The following is a 14349-nucleotide window of genomic DNA, read 5'->3' on the forward strand; positions in this document are numbered from 1 at the left end:
TACCCCTGATGACATTCCAAAATCCCCACAATAGGATTGGTTTACAGTTATCAAAACATCAAATTCAAATCTGATAGGCTGCTGTTATTGAAATGCCTATTTTAAATTGATTGGTTAAAATTCAAAAAACATGTCCTGATTCAAATGCCTGAAGTATGTTACCAAAGCAATCCTGCTGTTTGGCCCATCAGTACAATATTTCAGTCTGTGTACTGCATGCACAATACAATGTCTTCAATATAGAAAAAAAACTACCTTTTCTAACTGAACCATGCAATTTTACAACTCTTAGCATTTTCGAATTTTTTAATAACTTTACAAACACTAACTTCATAACGCCACACGCTCAGGCAGTGTGTAACAAATCCAAACCACTCCACGTGAACAGGATTTCTCTTATATCACTCCTGATTTTTGCCGATCCTTCCATCTATAGGAATAATTTCTCCCTATCTAGTCTGGATGGAAGGGTGTGGGTTGGGATCATTTGGGAAAGGTGAACAGTGACCCCAATCTGCAAGTCAAGAGCTAAACCTGAAAAGAACTCAGATTATGAGCTGCTTAAGAGGAGAATGGGGATTCTAAAGTCTGAATCAAGTGTACACTTGGAAATCACAGCAACCTTAACACCCAGCAGAGAGGAGGGCTGAATCCGTGAGCCCTAAATGGGACAACATATCTGGAAACAGAGCGCTCTGGACCTGACCTACTTTAACACACTTGTGCCATTTTCATAAGTTCTGTCAGGCTCCTGCCCAAATATAGGCAGATCCATAATGCAAGCTCCAAACATACTGTGCATCACTCTTATCAATCAAAAATCTCTTTAACTCAGCCCTGAACATATTCAATGACCCAACCTCCATTTGAAAGTTTAATGATTGATAAAGAAGAAATTCCTCCTCATTGCTGTGATTCTTCCAAAAGTGCTGAATTAGCAGGGAAACTGTTCTAGATCCTGACTATTTTGTCAGTTCAGCTTCTCAGCCGAATCTCCGCACTCTTGTGCACTGCAGAAGTCCCAATCGTGAATCTCATTAAAACTCCAGGGCGGCAGGGCCTATTAGTGCCAGAGTTTGACCGTTCTGGTTCTGCTTTGTCAGTCTTCCCATTTGCTGGCCAACTCGACCACTGTCCAGACCGGGACCCTGGCAGTGCTGCCCCTCCAGCAACCCCCATGGCCCAGTGACGGCCCCCACAACAATTCCCAGACCAGCCCTGGCCCTGTCCTCCTATCCTGGAGTGCCCCAATGTACCCCTAACCCCACCCAGTGGTGGTGATCTCCCCCACCCTCCTCATGCTGGCAGACCTCCTTCCCACTGACTCCCCCTTTCCTCCTGCCCCTCGCCCGGGTCAGACCACCCTGCTCTCCCCTCCTCTCTCCTGCCAAAATCACTGCCCTCCCTCCAAATCAGACCAAACCCCAATGCAGATTGGCAGTGGGATTCCCCCACCGATTGCCCCTAGTTCCCACCCACAATAGGCCCCACCCTCTTGGCATTGCCCAATGTCTGGTGGGCAGTGCCAGGGTGCCCCCAGGGGATGGGCATTTTGGCCATTGGGCAGTGCTGGGGCACAGGCTGGCACTGCCAGGATGTCCGGGAGGACTGACCTCCTGGAGGATCCTTATTGCCCCCCCAACCTTTCATTCCAGCAGGGATTCCCGCTAGTACCCCAAACAAGGAGCTATTCTGAATCTCACCAGAATGAAGTACTCCTGGCAGGACGGGAGATTCAATTGGGACCGGTAAGTTCCCGATATTACATTTAAAACATATTTAAAAAGATTCAAATGCCTTACCTGCCTTCCTGCTGCTTTCCAAGTGGTCTGGCCTGAGATTGTTCGCTGACTCTGGGAGAACGCATGTGCAAATCCTGGAACAAGGTCGGTTTCATGTATCTGCCACCTCGATCAACCAGAAAAGTTGCATATCAGATTGGGCGAATTGCAGCCTATGTTTCAGTAAGATTTCCCCTCATTCTCCTAAACTCCATTGTGCATTGGCCCAAGATGCTCAATTTTTCTTCAGCCTTCATCTCAGGAATCAACGTTATGAACCTTCACTGAACTGCCTCCAATGCAACTATCCAGCCCTCAATGCACATATATTCTTCCTGAAATAAGGAGACTAAAATTGTGCTCAGTTTAAGTATGGTCTGCTTAATGCCTTGTGGAGTTACAGCTTTACTTCTCCATGTCCACACTCCATCTCTTTTGCAAACAAAAGCAGCATTCCATTTGTCTATCTAATTACTGACTGTATCAGACCCTAATTATGTGATTCATGTACAAGAACACCCAGATCCTCTGCGCCATGGCATTTTACAGTCTTTCTCAGAAAGATATTCTGTTTCTCCAAAGTGGACAATCTCACATTTTCCTGTCAATTGTTTTGCCCACTCACTTCACCCATCTATGTCCTCCTCACAACTTGCTTTCCTACCCATCTTTACATTGTTGTGTCAAGAAGACGAGAAAGGAAATCCAAACTTTCATTTTATATTTTGTGATTTTAAAATGGACTTTTGCTGAACCACAAGATGGATGCTATTGGTCATAAGATTGATCATATGTTCTGGAAGATTCCAACAGATTAGACCCAGAGGGTGACGGGAATTTGGAACTCTCTGCCTGAAAAGTTGGTGGATTCAGCAACACTCACTACATTTTAAGGATTTAAATGAATACTTGAAATGCCATTGTATGCCATGTGCTTGAAAATGGGATTAGATTAGGTAGGTGCTTGATGGTCAGTAGAGACATGATGGGCTAAAGGGCCTCTTTGCTGTAAAACTCTGACTCTATAAACAGAAGAGTTCCTTTCTTGTGCCATGTAGAATCTCACATTCCCTTGCAAGGCTGCAGTACAACCATGAAACTAGACAACTGATTTTCTACTGCAGGGATGATAACAAAGGCAGAGAGACCTAAACTCATTATACCTAAAAATGTTAGCAGCCATGATTTTGCTCCCAATGGAAAAAAGAGATTTTGGCCAGAAATGAAAAAACTGCTTCTGAAGCTGCAATTAAATCATTAATGGACCACCTCACGCGACGACCCCCCCCCCCACCTCCCCGCCACCAATGCTTCTCACCTTTTGGATCAGTTTAATATTACATTTCTAGCCTCACAGCTCAGACTGCTGGCTTACTACCAATCTAAGAGAACTCCAGTAGACCTTCCAGCTGCCCAACACCTTGATTTTAAAAGTCTTTGATCATTGCCTGGCCCGCAGAAACCCCAAAGCAGTACATTGTCGTTTGCTTCATATTGTTGTCCCCAACCTGAAACTCATCGAGACTGAACCCTGCCACAAAAGAAGCACTCTTGATTTTGACTTCTTGGACTTTGGAAATCACCTGAAGCGTTATCATTTCTGTGCTTCTTTTAATATTGTTACCCAGAGTTGTAAATCTTCCTCTTTTCCATCCCCATTTGCTATAGATGTAATAACACCACCACCCCCCCCCCCCCCCCCCCCCCCAAAGTTTGAATGTGAAATGAACTAACCTTCGAGTATGTTGCATAGTACCAAGAAAATTGGACCACATAACCTGGGGGTTTCTGAGAACACATCATAACTTACTTTTGAAAAATAATTCAGAAACACCTCTACTTACGGACAGGTGGATAGAGAATAAAGAACAGTTTCTCTATTTCCTGTCCATAATACTATCATCAACAAATTTAACAGGGCGTTCAGTCCCTCCATTAATAGAGATAGTAAATATTTGTGGCCCCAGCAGTGATCACTGTGGCACTAGTTACACTTTGCTAACCTGAAAATGATCCTCGATACGAAACTGTCTGGTTATCAAGAGAAGTCATGCTCACCTGATCTCTGGAATTTGGCTCTTTAGTCCATATTTGGACATTTTATGATGGTATTATTTAGCTGCATGCTGTTCCAGGAGATGAGATTTGAAGATGAACAGTAAAATATGTTGTGTTTTTTTTAGGTGAGAAATCCTACACTCCTCAAGTCAGAGACAGCCCCCAGCAAAGCTCTGGGAATCATTAATGCTCTGATGAATGAAGTATCAACAATAGCCAACAAGGCACGAAGTTATAGCAACTATCAAGAGCGCTTCTGCGACTCAGGCACGACAGAAAGCTCCAGTATCATCAATATCCAGCCGATACAGAAGTGCGGAGGGAAGAGCACTCAGGCAATGAATGTGCTGCTGTCTGGGATAGAATATGAATTGATGTTGAGGAAACTGCTTTGGGAATCACAGGGTGAATGGGCGAAGCTGTACTCAGCTTGGACCAACACATTATTCAATGAACTGAATGTGGATGCAATCCAAAAGGATGTCAACAGATTCACACAGACTATCTACATGTTGGAAAAAGGTTGGTGGCCCATAGTAGTGCTGCTTGTTCACACAATTAATCCTCCTTTTGCTTCCACAGTGGATTAAAGAAAATCAGTAACAAGGAGTAAGGTCCTCTCTGATGCATATTACTGCTCTGTTGTGGTATAAGGCTCCATGGAAACCCCTATCTCACCCATCTGGCCATTCTTCATCTTTTTTCATTTGTTCATGGGATGTGGACATTACTATCTGGATGGTGATGTAGTGGTATTGTCATTGGATTAATGATCCAGATACCCAGGATAATGCACTGAGAAGCCAGGGTTGAATCCTGCCATGGCAGATAGAAAGAAATCTGGAATTAAAAGACGAAGATGACCATGAAATCATTATAGGGAGATGCATGCGTTGGACTGGGGTAAACACAATAAGAAGTCTCACAACACCAGGTTAAAGTCCAACAGGTTTATTTGGTAGCAAAAGATAGAGGATTGGTTGTCAAATAGGAGGCAGAGAGTGGGGGTCAATGGCTGCTATTCGGATTGGCGGATGGTGACTAGTGGAGTGCCCCAGGGGTCGGTGCTGGGGCCTCAGCTATTTACCATTTATATAGATGATCTGGAGGAGGGAACCGAGTGTATAGTGTCGAAATTTGCTGATGACACCAAGATTGGTGGAACGGCAAATTGTGCGGAGGGTCTACAGAAGGATCTAGATAGGCTGGGCGAATGGACCAGGAACTGGCAAATGGAATTTAATTTGGCAAGTGCGAGGTGGTCCACTTTGGTAGGAATAATGGTAGGAAGGATTATTACTTACGTGGAGAAAAACAGCAGCAGGCGACGGTGCAGAGGGACCTCGGGGTCCTTGTGCATGAGTCGCAAAAAACCCAACTTGCAGGTGCAGCAGGTGGTCAGGAAGGCGAATGGGATGCTGGCCTTCATAGCGAGGGGGATTGAATATAAAAGTAGGGAGGTCTTGCTGCGGCTGTATAGGGCATTGGTGAGGCCGCAGCTGGAGTACTGTGTGCAGTTTTGGGTGCCGTACTTACGCAAGGATATTTTGGCCTTGGAGGGAGTGCAGAGGAGGTTTACTAGGCTGATGCCAGAGTTGAGGGGGTTGAGCTATGAGGAGAGGCTGAATAAACTAGGCTTGTACTCGTTAGAGTTTAGAAGAATGAGAGGAGGTCTCATTGAGACGTATAAGATGATGAATGGGATGGATAGGATAGAGGTGGAGAGGCTCTTCCCGCTGAGAAAGGACAGTAGGACTAGGGGGCACAGCCTCAAGATAAAGGGGGGGCGGTTTAGAACGGAGTTGAGGAGGAACTTCTTCACTCAAAGGGTGGTGAATCTCTGGAATTCTCTGCCCGTTGAAGTGGTGGAGGCTGCCTCGCTAAATATTTTTAAGACGTGCGTTGATGGGTTTTTGATAAGAGAGGGGATTAAGGGTTATGGGGAGAGGGCAGGAATGTGGAACTGAGCCACGACAGATCAGCCATGATCTTATTGAATGGCGGGGCAGGCTCGAAGGGCTGGATGGCCTATTCCTGCTCCTATTTCTTATGTTCTTATGTTCTTATAAAAGCCTTGCTATCCCTTTGTCAGGTGATTGGGAGTTCTATTCACAAACAAGGCACGTAAAGACACAAACTCAATTTACAAAACAATGTAAAGTGAAGGCCGCCTTGGAGAATGCTTACCCGAAGATCAGAGGCCGAACGCCCACAATCACTGAAATGTTCGCCAACAGGAAAAGAACACTCTTGCCTGGTGATTGTCGAGCAGTTATCACTCGTGCCTGGTGATTGTCCAAGGCGACCTTCACGACACACAACAGCGCAGAGTCGCTGAGCAGAGATTGAGAACCAAGTTCCGCATGCGTGAGGATGGCCTCAACCAGGATTTTGGGTTTATGCCACACTATCTGTAACCCCCATGACTTGCCTGGACTTGCAAAATCTCACTAACTGTCCTGTCTGGAGACAATACACATCCCTTTAACCTGTGCATAATGCTCTCTCCACTCACATTGTCTGTACCTTTAAGACTTGATTACCTGTAAAGACTCACAGTCCAACCATTATTTTGTAAATTGAATTTGTGTCTTTATATACCTGTTTGTGAACAGAACTCCCACTCACCTGACGAAGGGGCAGCAAGTGCTCCAAAACCTAGTGGTTTTTGCGACCAAATAAACCTGTTGGACTTTAACCTGGTGTTGTGAGGCTTCTTGCCATGAAATCATTATCCGAGAAACCAATCTGGTTCACGAATGCCCTTTAGGAGGGTAATCTGCTGTCCTCATCCTGGCCTGGCCTACATTTGACTCCAGAGCCACAGCAAGCCACTCAGTTGTATTCAACTGCTACAAAGGAAACAAAAAGGAACGAAGCTGGATGGACTACCTGGCATTGGCCTAGAGACTAGAAATGACAATGACAAAACCCAGCCCTGTCGACCCTGCAAGATGTGGATATGCTGGCGTTGGACTGGGGTAAACACAGTAAAAAGTCTGACAACACCAGGTTTAAGTCCAACCAATTTATTTGTTCGTGAGTTTACTATCAAATAAATCGGTTGGACTTAAACCTGGTGTTGTCAGACCCTGCAAGATTCAGCTTTCTACCACCAAGAGGGAAAAACATACTTGACCTCATTCTCAGCAACTTGCCTGCTCTAGATGCATCTGTCCATGATAGTATTGGTAGGAGTGAGCACTGCACACACTTAGTATCCCCACAGTGTAGAAGGAGGCCATTCAGCCCATCGAGCCTGCACTGACAGCAATGCCACCCAGGCCCTATCCCCCCCAGTAGCCCCACATATTTACCCTACTAGTCCCCCTGACACTAAGGGGCAGTTGAGCATGGACCATAACCCGCATATGTTTCGAGTATGAGAGGAAACTGGAGCATCTGAAGGAAACCCACGCAGACACAGGGAAAATATGCAAACTCCATTCAGACAGTCACCCGAGGCCAGAAAGGTTCCTGGCGCTGTGAGGCAGCAATGCTAACCACTATACTTATGGAGACAAAGACCTGTCTTCACATTGAGAATAACCTTCACCATGTTGGGTGGCATTACCGCCATGCTAAGAGAAGTAGACATCGAACAGACCTAGCAACTCAAATCTGGGCACCCATGAAGTGCCATTGGCCATCAGCAGAAGCAAAATTGTACTCAATCTGTAACCTCATGGCCTGGCATAGCTCCCACTCTACCATTACCACAAAACCAGGGGATAAATCCTGGTTCAATGGAGAGTGCAGGAGGAGCAGCACCAAGAATACCTAAAAATGAGATGTCAACCTGGTGAAGCTACAACACAGGAATACTTGCATGCTGAACATCATAAGCAGCAAATAATAGACAGAGCTGTGCAATTCCACAACTGAAAGATCAAATCTAAGCTCTACAGTCCTGCCATATCCAGGCTAATTGGCATTGGACAGTTAAATGATTCCACAAATATCCCATCCTCAATGATGGAGGAGCACAGCACATTAGTGCAAAAAATAAGGCTGAAGCATTCACAGAAACCTTCAGCTGGAAGTGCCAAGTGGATGATCCATCTTGGCCTCCCCCAGTGGTCCCCAGCATCTCAGACTCCAGTTTCCAGCCAACTTGATTCACTTCACATGATATCAAAACACAGCTGAAGGCACTGGGCCCTGACAATATTCCAACAGTAAGACTTGTGCTCCAGAACTTGCCGTGTCCCTAGCCAAGCTCTTCCAGTACAGCTACAATGAGGGCATGTACCCAGCAATGTGAAAAATTGCCCATGTGTGTGTGTGTGCTGTATGCAAGGAACAGGAGAAATCCAACTCAGCTAATTAATGTTCTATTCGTCTATTCTCAATCATCAGTAAAGTGATGGAAGGGGTCATCGACAGCACTATCAAGCAGCACCTGCTCAGCAGTAACCTGCTCAGTGACGCCCAGTTTGGGTTTCTCCAGAGTCACTCAGCTCTTGACCTCATTACAGCCTTGGTTCAAACATGGACAAAAGAGCTGAATTCCAGAGGTGAGATGAGAGAGACATTCCTTGACATTAAGGCCGCATTTGACGGAGTGTGGCATCAAAAAGTCCTAGCAAAACTAATGTAGATGAGAACACCTCCCGTCTTCCCAAATTCTGTCCACCATACACAAGACACATGTCTGGAGTGTGATGGAATACTCTCCACTTGCCTGAATGAGTGCAGCTCTAACAACACTCAAGACGCTCGACACCATCCAGGACAAAGCAGCCCGTTTGATTGGCACCTCTTCCATAAACATTCAATCACTCCACCACTGGGAAGGCTTTGGTGTGGGTTCTGACAAACATGGCTCTGGCGCCTTGTGCTCCAAGGGCGAGCAAAGAGATAAATGGTGTGCCCATGAGCCACTCTGCCACTGACAGGCTGCAGAGAGAGGATCTTCCCCACCCAGGTTACCCTTGGCTGTTACCATTACATCAGTGGTAGTGAAATTATTGGAGAGGATTTTTCTAGAGAGGATTCACTCCCAAATGGAAATAAGTGGACATAATTAATAAATGATTTGGAGGAAAATGTAATTTCAATTATATCAATTTGGGAATCCTCCCAAATTGATTAATTCTCCCAAAACTGATTAATAAGTTTATGGACGACAAAGGTTGGTAGATTTGCGGATAGCGATGAAGACCGTCAGAGGATACAGCAGGATATAAATCGGTTGGAGATTTGGGCGGAGAGATGGTAGATGGAGTTTAATCCAGACAAGCGTGAGCATTTTGGAAGATGGGAAATTTACAGTAAATGGCAAACCCTTAAGCGTATGGATCGGCAGAGGGACCGGGGTGTACAGGTACACAGGTCGCTGAAAGTGGCAGGTGGAGAAAGTAGTCAAGAAGGCATACAGCATGCTTGCCTTCACCGATCAGGGCATTGATTTTAAAAATTGGCAAGTCATGTTGCAGCTTTATAGAACCTTAGTTGGACCGCACTTGGAATATAGTGTTCAATTCTGGTTGCCACACTACCAGAAGAATGTGGAGGCTTTGGAGAGGGTAAAGAAAAGGTTTTCCAGAATGTTGCCTGGTATGGAGGGCATTAATTGTGAGGAGAGGTTGGAGAAACTTGGTTTGTTCTCACTGGAATGACGGAGGTTGAGGGGTGACCTAACAAAATCTACAAGATTACAAGGGGCATGGACAGAGTGGATAGTCAGAAGCTTTTTCCCAGGGTGGAAGAGACAGTTACAGGGGATAAGTTTTAGGTCCTAGGGGCAAGGTTTAAAGGAGATATACGAGGCAAGTTTTTTTTTAAACACCGTGGGTGGTGGGCACCTGGAACTCGTGCCGGGGGAGTTAGTGAAAGCCGGTACAATAGTGACTTTTAAGGAGCATCTTGACAAATACATGAATGGGATGGAAATAGAGGGATATGGTTCTTAGAAGAGTAGGGTGTTTTAGTTCAGTCAAGCAGCATGGTCGGTGCAGCCTTGGAGTATGAAGGGCTTGTTCCTATGCTGTAATTTTCTTTGTTCTTTGACATAGCTGCTAGGCTGGGTCTGTGAGTGGGAGCAAAAGGGAAAAAACCTATTTGACCTCACCCACATCAATCTGCCTGTGCATATGCATCGATCTGTGGTAGTACTGGTAGGAGTGAGCGCTACACAATTCTTCTGGAGAAGAAGACTGGATTTCACATTGAGTGCACCCACCATCATGTTGAGCAGTGCTGCTGTGCTCGATGGGATAGATTCCAAAAGATCAATCAACTTACTCCATGAGGTGCTGTGGACACCATGAGCAGCAGAATTGTATTGAACCGTATCCTAGAACTCTACTCTGCCATTCCCATCACACCAGGGGATCCAACCTGCTTCAATGAAGCGTATAGGAGAGCATTTTTTAAAAATTCATTTCCAGAACATGTGTTGCTGTCTAGGCCAGCATTTATTGCTTATCCCTATGTACCCTGATGACACCAAGATTGGTGGAACGGCAAATTGTGCGGAGGGTGTGGAGAGTCTGCAGAAGGATCTAGATAGGCTGGGTGAATGGGTCAGGAACTGGCAAATGGAATTCAATGTTGGCAAATGTGAGGTTGTCCACTTTGGTAGGAACAATGGTAGGAAGGATTATTACTTACGTGGCGAAAAACTGCAGCATGCGACAGTGCAGAGAGACCTCGGGGTCCTTGTGCATGAGTCGCAAAAACCCAGCCTGCAGGTGCAGCAGGTGGTCAGGAAGGCGAATGGGATGCTTGCCTTCATAGCGAGCGGGATTGAATATAAAAGTAGGGAGGTCTTGCTGCAGCTGTATAGGGCACAGGTGAGGCCGCAGCTGGAGTACTGTGTGCAGTTTTGGTCGCTGCACTTACGCAAGGATATTTTGGCCTTGGAGGGAGTGCAGAGGAGGTTTACTAGGCTGATTCCGGAGTTGAGGGGGTTGAACTATGAGGAGAGGCTGAATAAACTAGGCTTGTACTTGTTAGAGTTTAGAAGAATGAGGGGAGATCTCATTGAGACGTATAAGATGATGAATGGGATGGATAGGATAGAGGTGGAGAGGCTCTTCCCGCTCAGAAAGGACAGTAGGAGTAGAGGGCACAGCCTCAAGATAAAGGGGGGGTGGTTTAGAACGGAGTTGAGGAGGAACTTCTTCACTCAAAGGGTGGTGAATCTCTGGAATTCTCTGCCTGTTGAAGTGGTGGAGGCTGCCTTGCTCAATATTTTTAAGACGCGGGTTGATAGGTTTTTGATAGGCAAGGGGATTAAGGGCTATGGGGAGAGGGCGGGAATGTGGAACTGAGCCACAACAGATCAGCCGTGATCTTATTGAATGGCGGGGCAGGCTCGAAGGGGCTAGATGGCCTACTCCTGCTCCTATTTCTTATGTTCTTATGTACCTTCCATTTCCAAAGGTATTTGAGAGTCAACCAAATCGCTGTAGCTCAGACCAGGTCAGAACGGCAAATTTCCTTCCCTAACTGATATTTGTGAACCAGATGGGTTTTTATGATAATCAATAATGTTTTCATTATCATCGTTAGATTTTTAATTCCAGATTTTTATTGAATTCAAATTTCACCATCTGCCGTGGTGAGATTTGAACAAGGTTCCCCGGATCTTGCCCTGGTTCTCTGGTTTACAAATCCAGTGACATTACCTCTACGCCACTGCCTGCCCAGTAATGGTCAGGGTTGGGGGTGGGACTTGGAATTTGGAAAATACTATGAGTGATGGTTCCTCTGGGGAAAGTAGCCAGAGGCAGGTTCATGGTACTGCGGGTGGCTTAGTTGTATAAGTGGGGAGGAGTAAGAGTGGAAAAGCAATAGTGGTAGAAGACTCAATAGTGAGGGGAGCAGGCGGGCCTTTCTGTAGCTCCAGGGTGGCATGCGGCCTCCATGGTGCCAGGGTCAAGGACATCATTGAACAGCTGCAGGTTGTTCTGGGGGGGGGCGGAGGTGAACAGTCAGGGGGCAAGGGTCACATTGGTAGAGGGTCCTGCAGCAAGAATTAGGGAGTTGGGCATGAGATTGAAAAGCAGGACCTCTGGGTTACTGCTGGTTCCACATGCTGATAAGTACAGGAATAGGAGGAGAGAGCAGATCAATGTGTCACTGGAAAGATAGTGTCGGCTGTTGTTTCCTGAATCGTGGCTGCATTTCTGGGGAAGGTGGAACCTGTACGGATTGCATCTGAACCAGAATGGAACTGACATCCTTGTGTGGAGATTTGCTAGTGACGTTGGGGGGGAGGGGGGATTGATAAATTTTGAACTAGATGTGTTAAGGGATATGGGCAAATGTGGGTAGATACAGATCAGCCATAATCACCACTGAATGTTGATTTGATTTATTATTGTTGCATGTATTGGGATACAGTGAAAAGTATTGTTTCTTGTGTGCAGAACAGACAAAACATACTGTTCATAGAATACATAGGGGAGAATGAAAGGAGAGGGTGCAGAATATGGTGCTACAGTCGTAGATTGGGTGTAGAGAAATATCAGCTTAATACAAGGTAGGTCCAGTCAAGAGTCAGATGGCAGCAGGGAAGAAGTTCTTGAGTCAGTTGATATGAGTTTTCTTTTTCCTGATGAAGAAGGTGGAAGAGAATATGCCCAGGGTGCATGGGGGATTGTGTTCGATGCAGACTTGATGGGCCAAATGGTCTCCTTCTGCACTGTAGGGATTCTATGAAACTAATGTGAGTGCCTGGAAAGCTAGTGTGTAGTGATGAAAACCCCTTGCTGATATATTATTGCCCTGTCCGTAGTAGCTTGCTTCTGCCTGAAGGGGCTTGTTGCATCTTTTTGTTCAGATTTATTTCTAATGATTGAGAAAAATTTCTTTGCTCCTTTAGGATTGCCTGTGAATGATATAGTTCCTCTTCAGAAACAGGCTGTCCTTGATTTCAAAGAGACACTTCCGGTCATTGTGGCCCTGAGGAACCCCTGGTTGGAATCTCAGCACTGGGATAACATTGAGTACACCATTGGACAATCAATCAAGGATAAACACCTCACACTTGAAAGTCTCACCAAGCTGAGGGTAAGACCTGCCCAGAAGAGTTTGACAAATATCAGCATCCCTTGTAAATGTTTACTGTCTTCCAAGCATAATTTGTAAGATCAGCACGGTAAGATCAGTAAGATCCTCGCTCTTTATTTCCTTTTCAATAGCCGTGCACTCCTTTTAAACCATGGAGGGGATCCTAGTGGAGCTGCTTTGGTCTTATCCCTTTTCTCTCTATTTTTATGAGGTTCTATCTTTGCCCTTCGATGGTTCATCTTTGTTACTTATGACTATGAGCACGGAATGCAACATACACTTACCCCAGACATTCATTCAGATACAGCAATAACAACTTCTAACTGTAGAACATTGATACATATCTCACACACAATTGCTGAACATTTTCTCCTGAGTGAGGCTTAAATCCACGTTCTATTTTCTCCAGGGAAGAGTTGTGCTGTTGAGACAGAGGGACAACACACTACAGGTTGTGCACATGGTTCAGTTCATAAGAACTGAAGACATAGGAGCAGAATGAGGCCATTTGGCCCACTGAGTCTGCTCAGCCATTCAATCATGGCTGATATTTTTCTTATCCCCATAACCTCTGATCCCCTTATTAATCAAGAAACTACCTATCTCTGGCTTAAGGACACTCAATGACCTGTCCTCCACAGCCTTCTGTGGCAAAGAGTTCCACAGATTCACTGTCCTCTGGCTAAAGAAATTCCTCCTCATCTGTTTTAAAGGATCGTCCCTTTAGCCTGAGGTTGTGCCCTCTTGGTTCTAGTTTTTCCCAGTAGTGGAAACATTTTCTCCATGTCCACTCTATCCAGGCCTCACAGTATCCTGTAAGTTTCAATAAAATCCCCTCTCCCCACCTTCTAAACCCCAATGAGTACAGACCCAGAGTCCGCAACCATTCTCATACGACAAGCTCTTTATTCCAGGGATCATTTTTGTGAGCTGCTCCGATACCTTTCCAAGGCCAGCACATCCTTCCTTAAATATGGGGCCCTAAACTGCTCACAATATTCCAAATGAGGTCTGACCAGAGCCTTATACAGCGTCAGAAGTACACCCCTGCACTTGTATTCTAGCCCTTTCAACATGAATGCTAATATTGCATTTCCTAACCACTGATTGAACTTGCCCGTTAACCTTAAGAGAATCTTGAACAAGGACTTCCAAGTCCCTTTGTGCTTGAGTACTAAACATTTCCCCATTTAGAAAAAAGTCTAAACCTTCATTCCTCCTTCCAAAATGCATAACCTCCACTTCTTCACATTGTTTTCCATCTGCCACTTCTTTGCCCACTCTCTAAACCTGTCTAAGTCCCTCTGTAGCCCCCCCGCTTCCTCAGTACTGCCTGTCCCTCTACATACCTTTGTATTATCTGCAAACTTAGCAACAGTTCCTTCCTCCACATTGTTAATATAAATTGTGAAAAGTTGTGGCCCCAGTACTGACCCCTGAGGCACACCACAAGTCACCGGCTGCCATCCTGAAAAAGACCCCTTTATCC

At 45.5% G+C, this 14349-nt stretch overlaps 1 protein-coding gene across 1 annotated transcript in view; it reads left to right on the forward strand.

Moving 5' to 3' along the window:
- LOC145337798 (dynein axonemal heavy chain 6-like) overlaps nucleotides 1–14349 on the forward strand; it is a 785492-nt gene that overhangs the window by 183053 nt on the left and 588090 nt on the right. Inside the window, exons 16-17 of the mRNA XM_080182651.1 lie at nucleotides 3965–4361; nucleotides 12673–12860. Coding sequence (XP_080038777.1) covers nucleotides 3965–4361; nucleotides 12673–12860 — 585 coding nt within the window. The remainder of the gene's footprint in view (nucleotides 1–3964; nucleotides 4362–12672; nucleotides 12861–14349) is intronic.

Source organism: Carcharhinus amblyrhynchos, unplaced genomic scaffold (assembly GCF_965287045.1).
Source record: "Carcharhinus amblyrhynchos unplaced genomic scaffold, sCarAmb.v2.hapA scaffold_76, whole genome shotgun sequence".
NCBI lineage: Eukaryota > Metazoa > Chordata > Chondrichthyes > Carcharhiniformes > Carcharhinidae > Carcharhinus > Carcharhinus amblyrhynchos.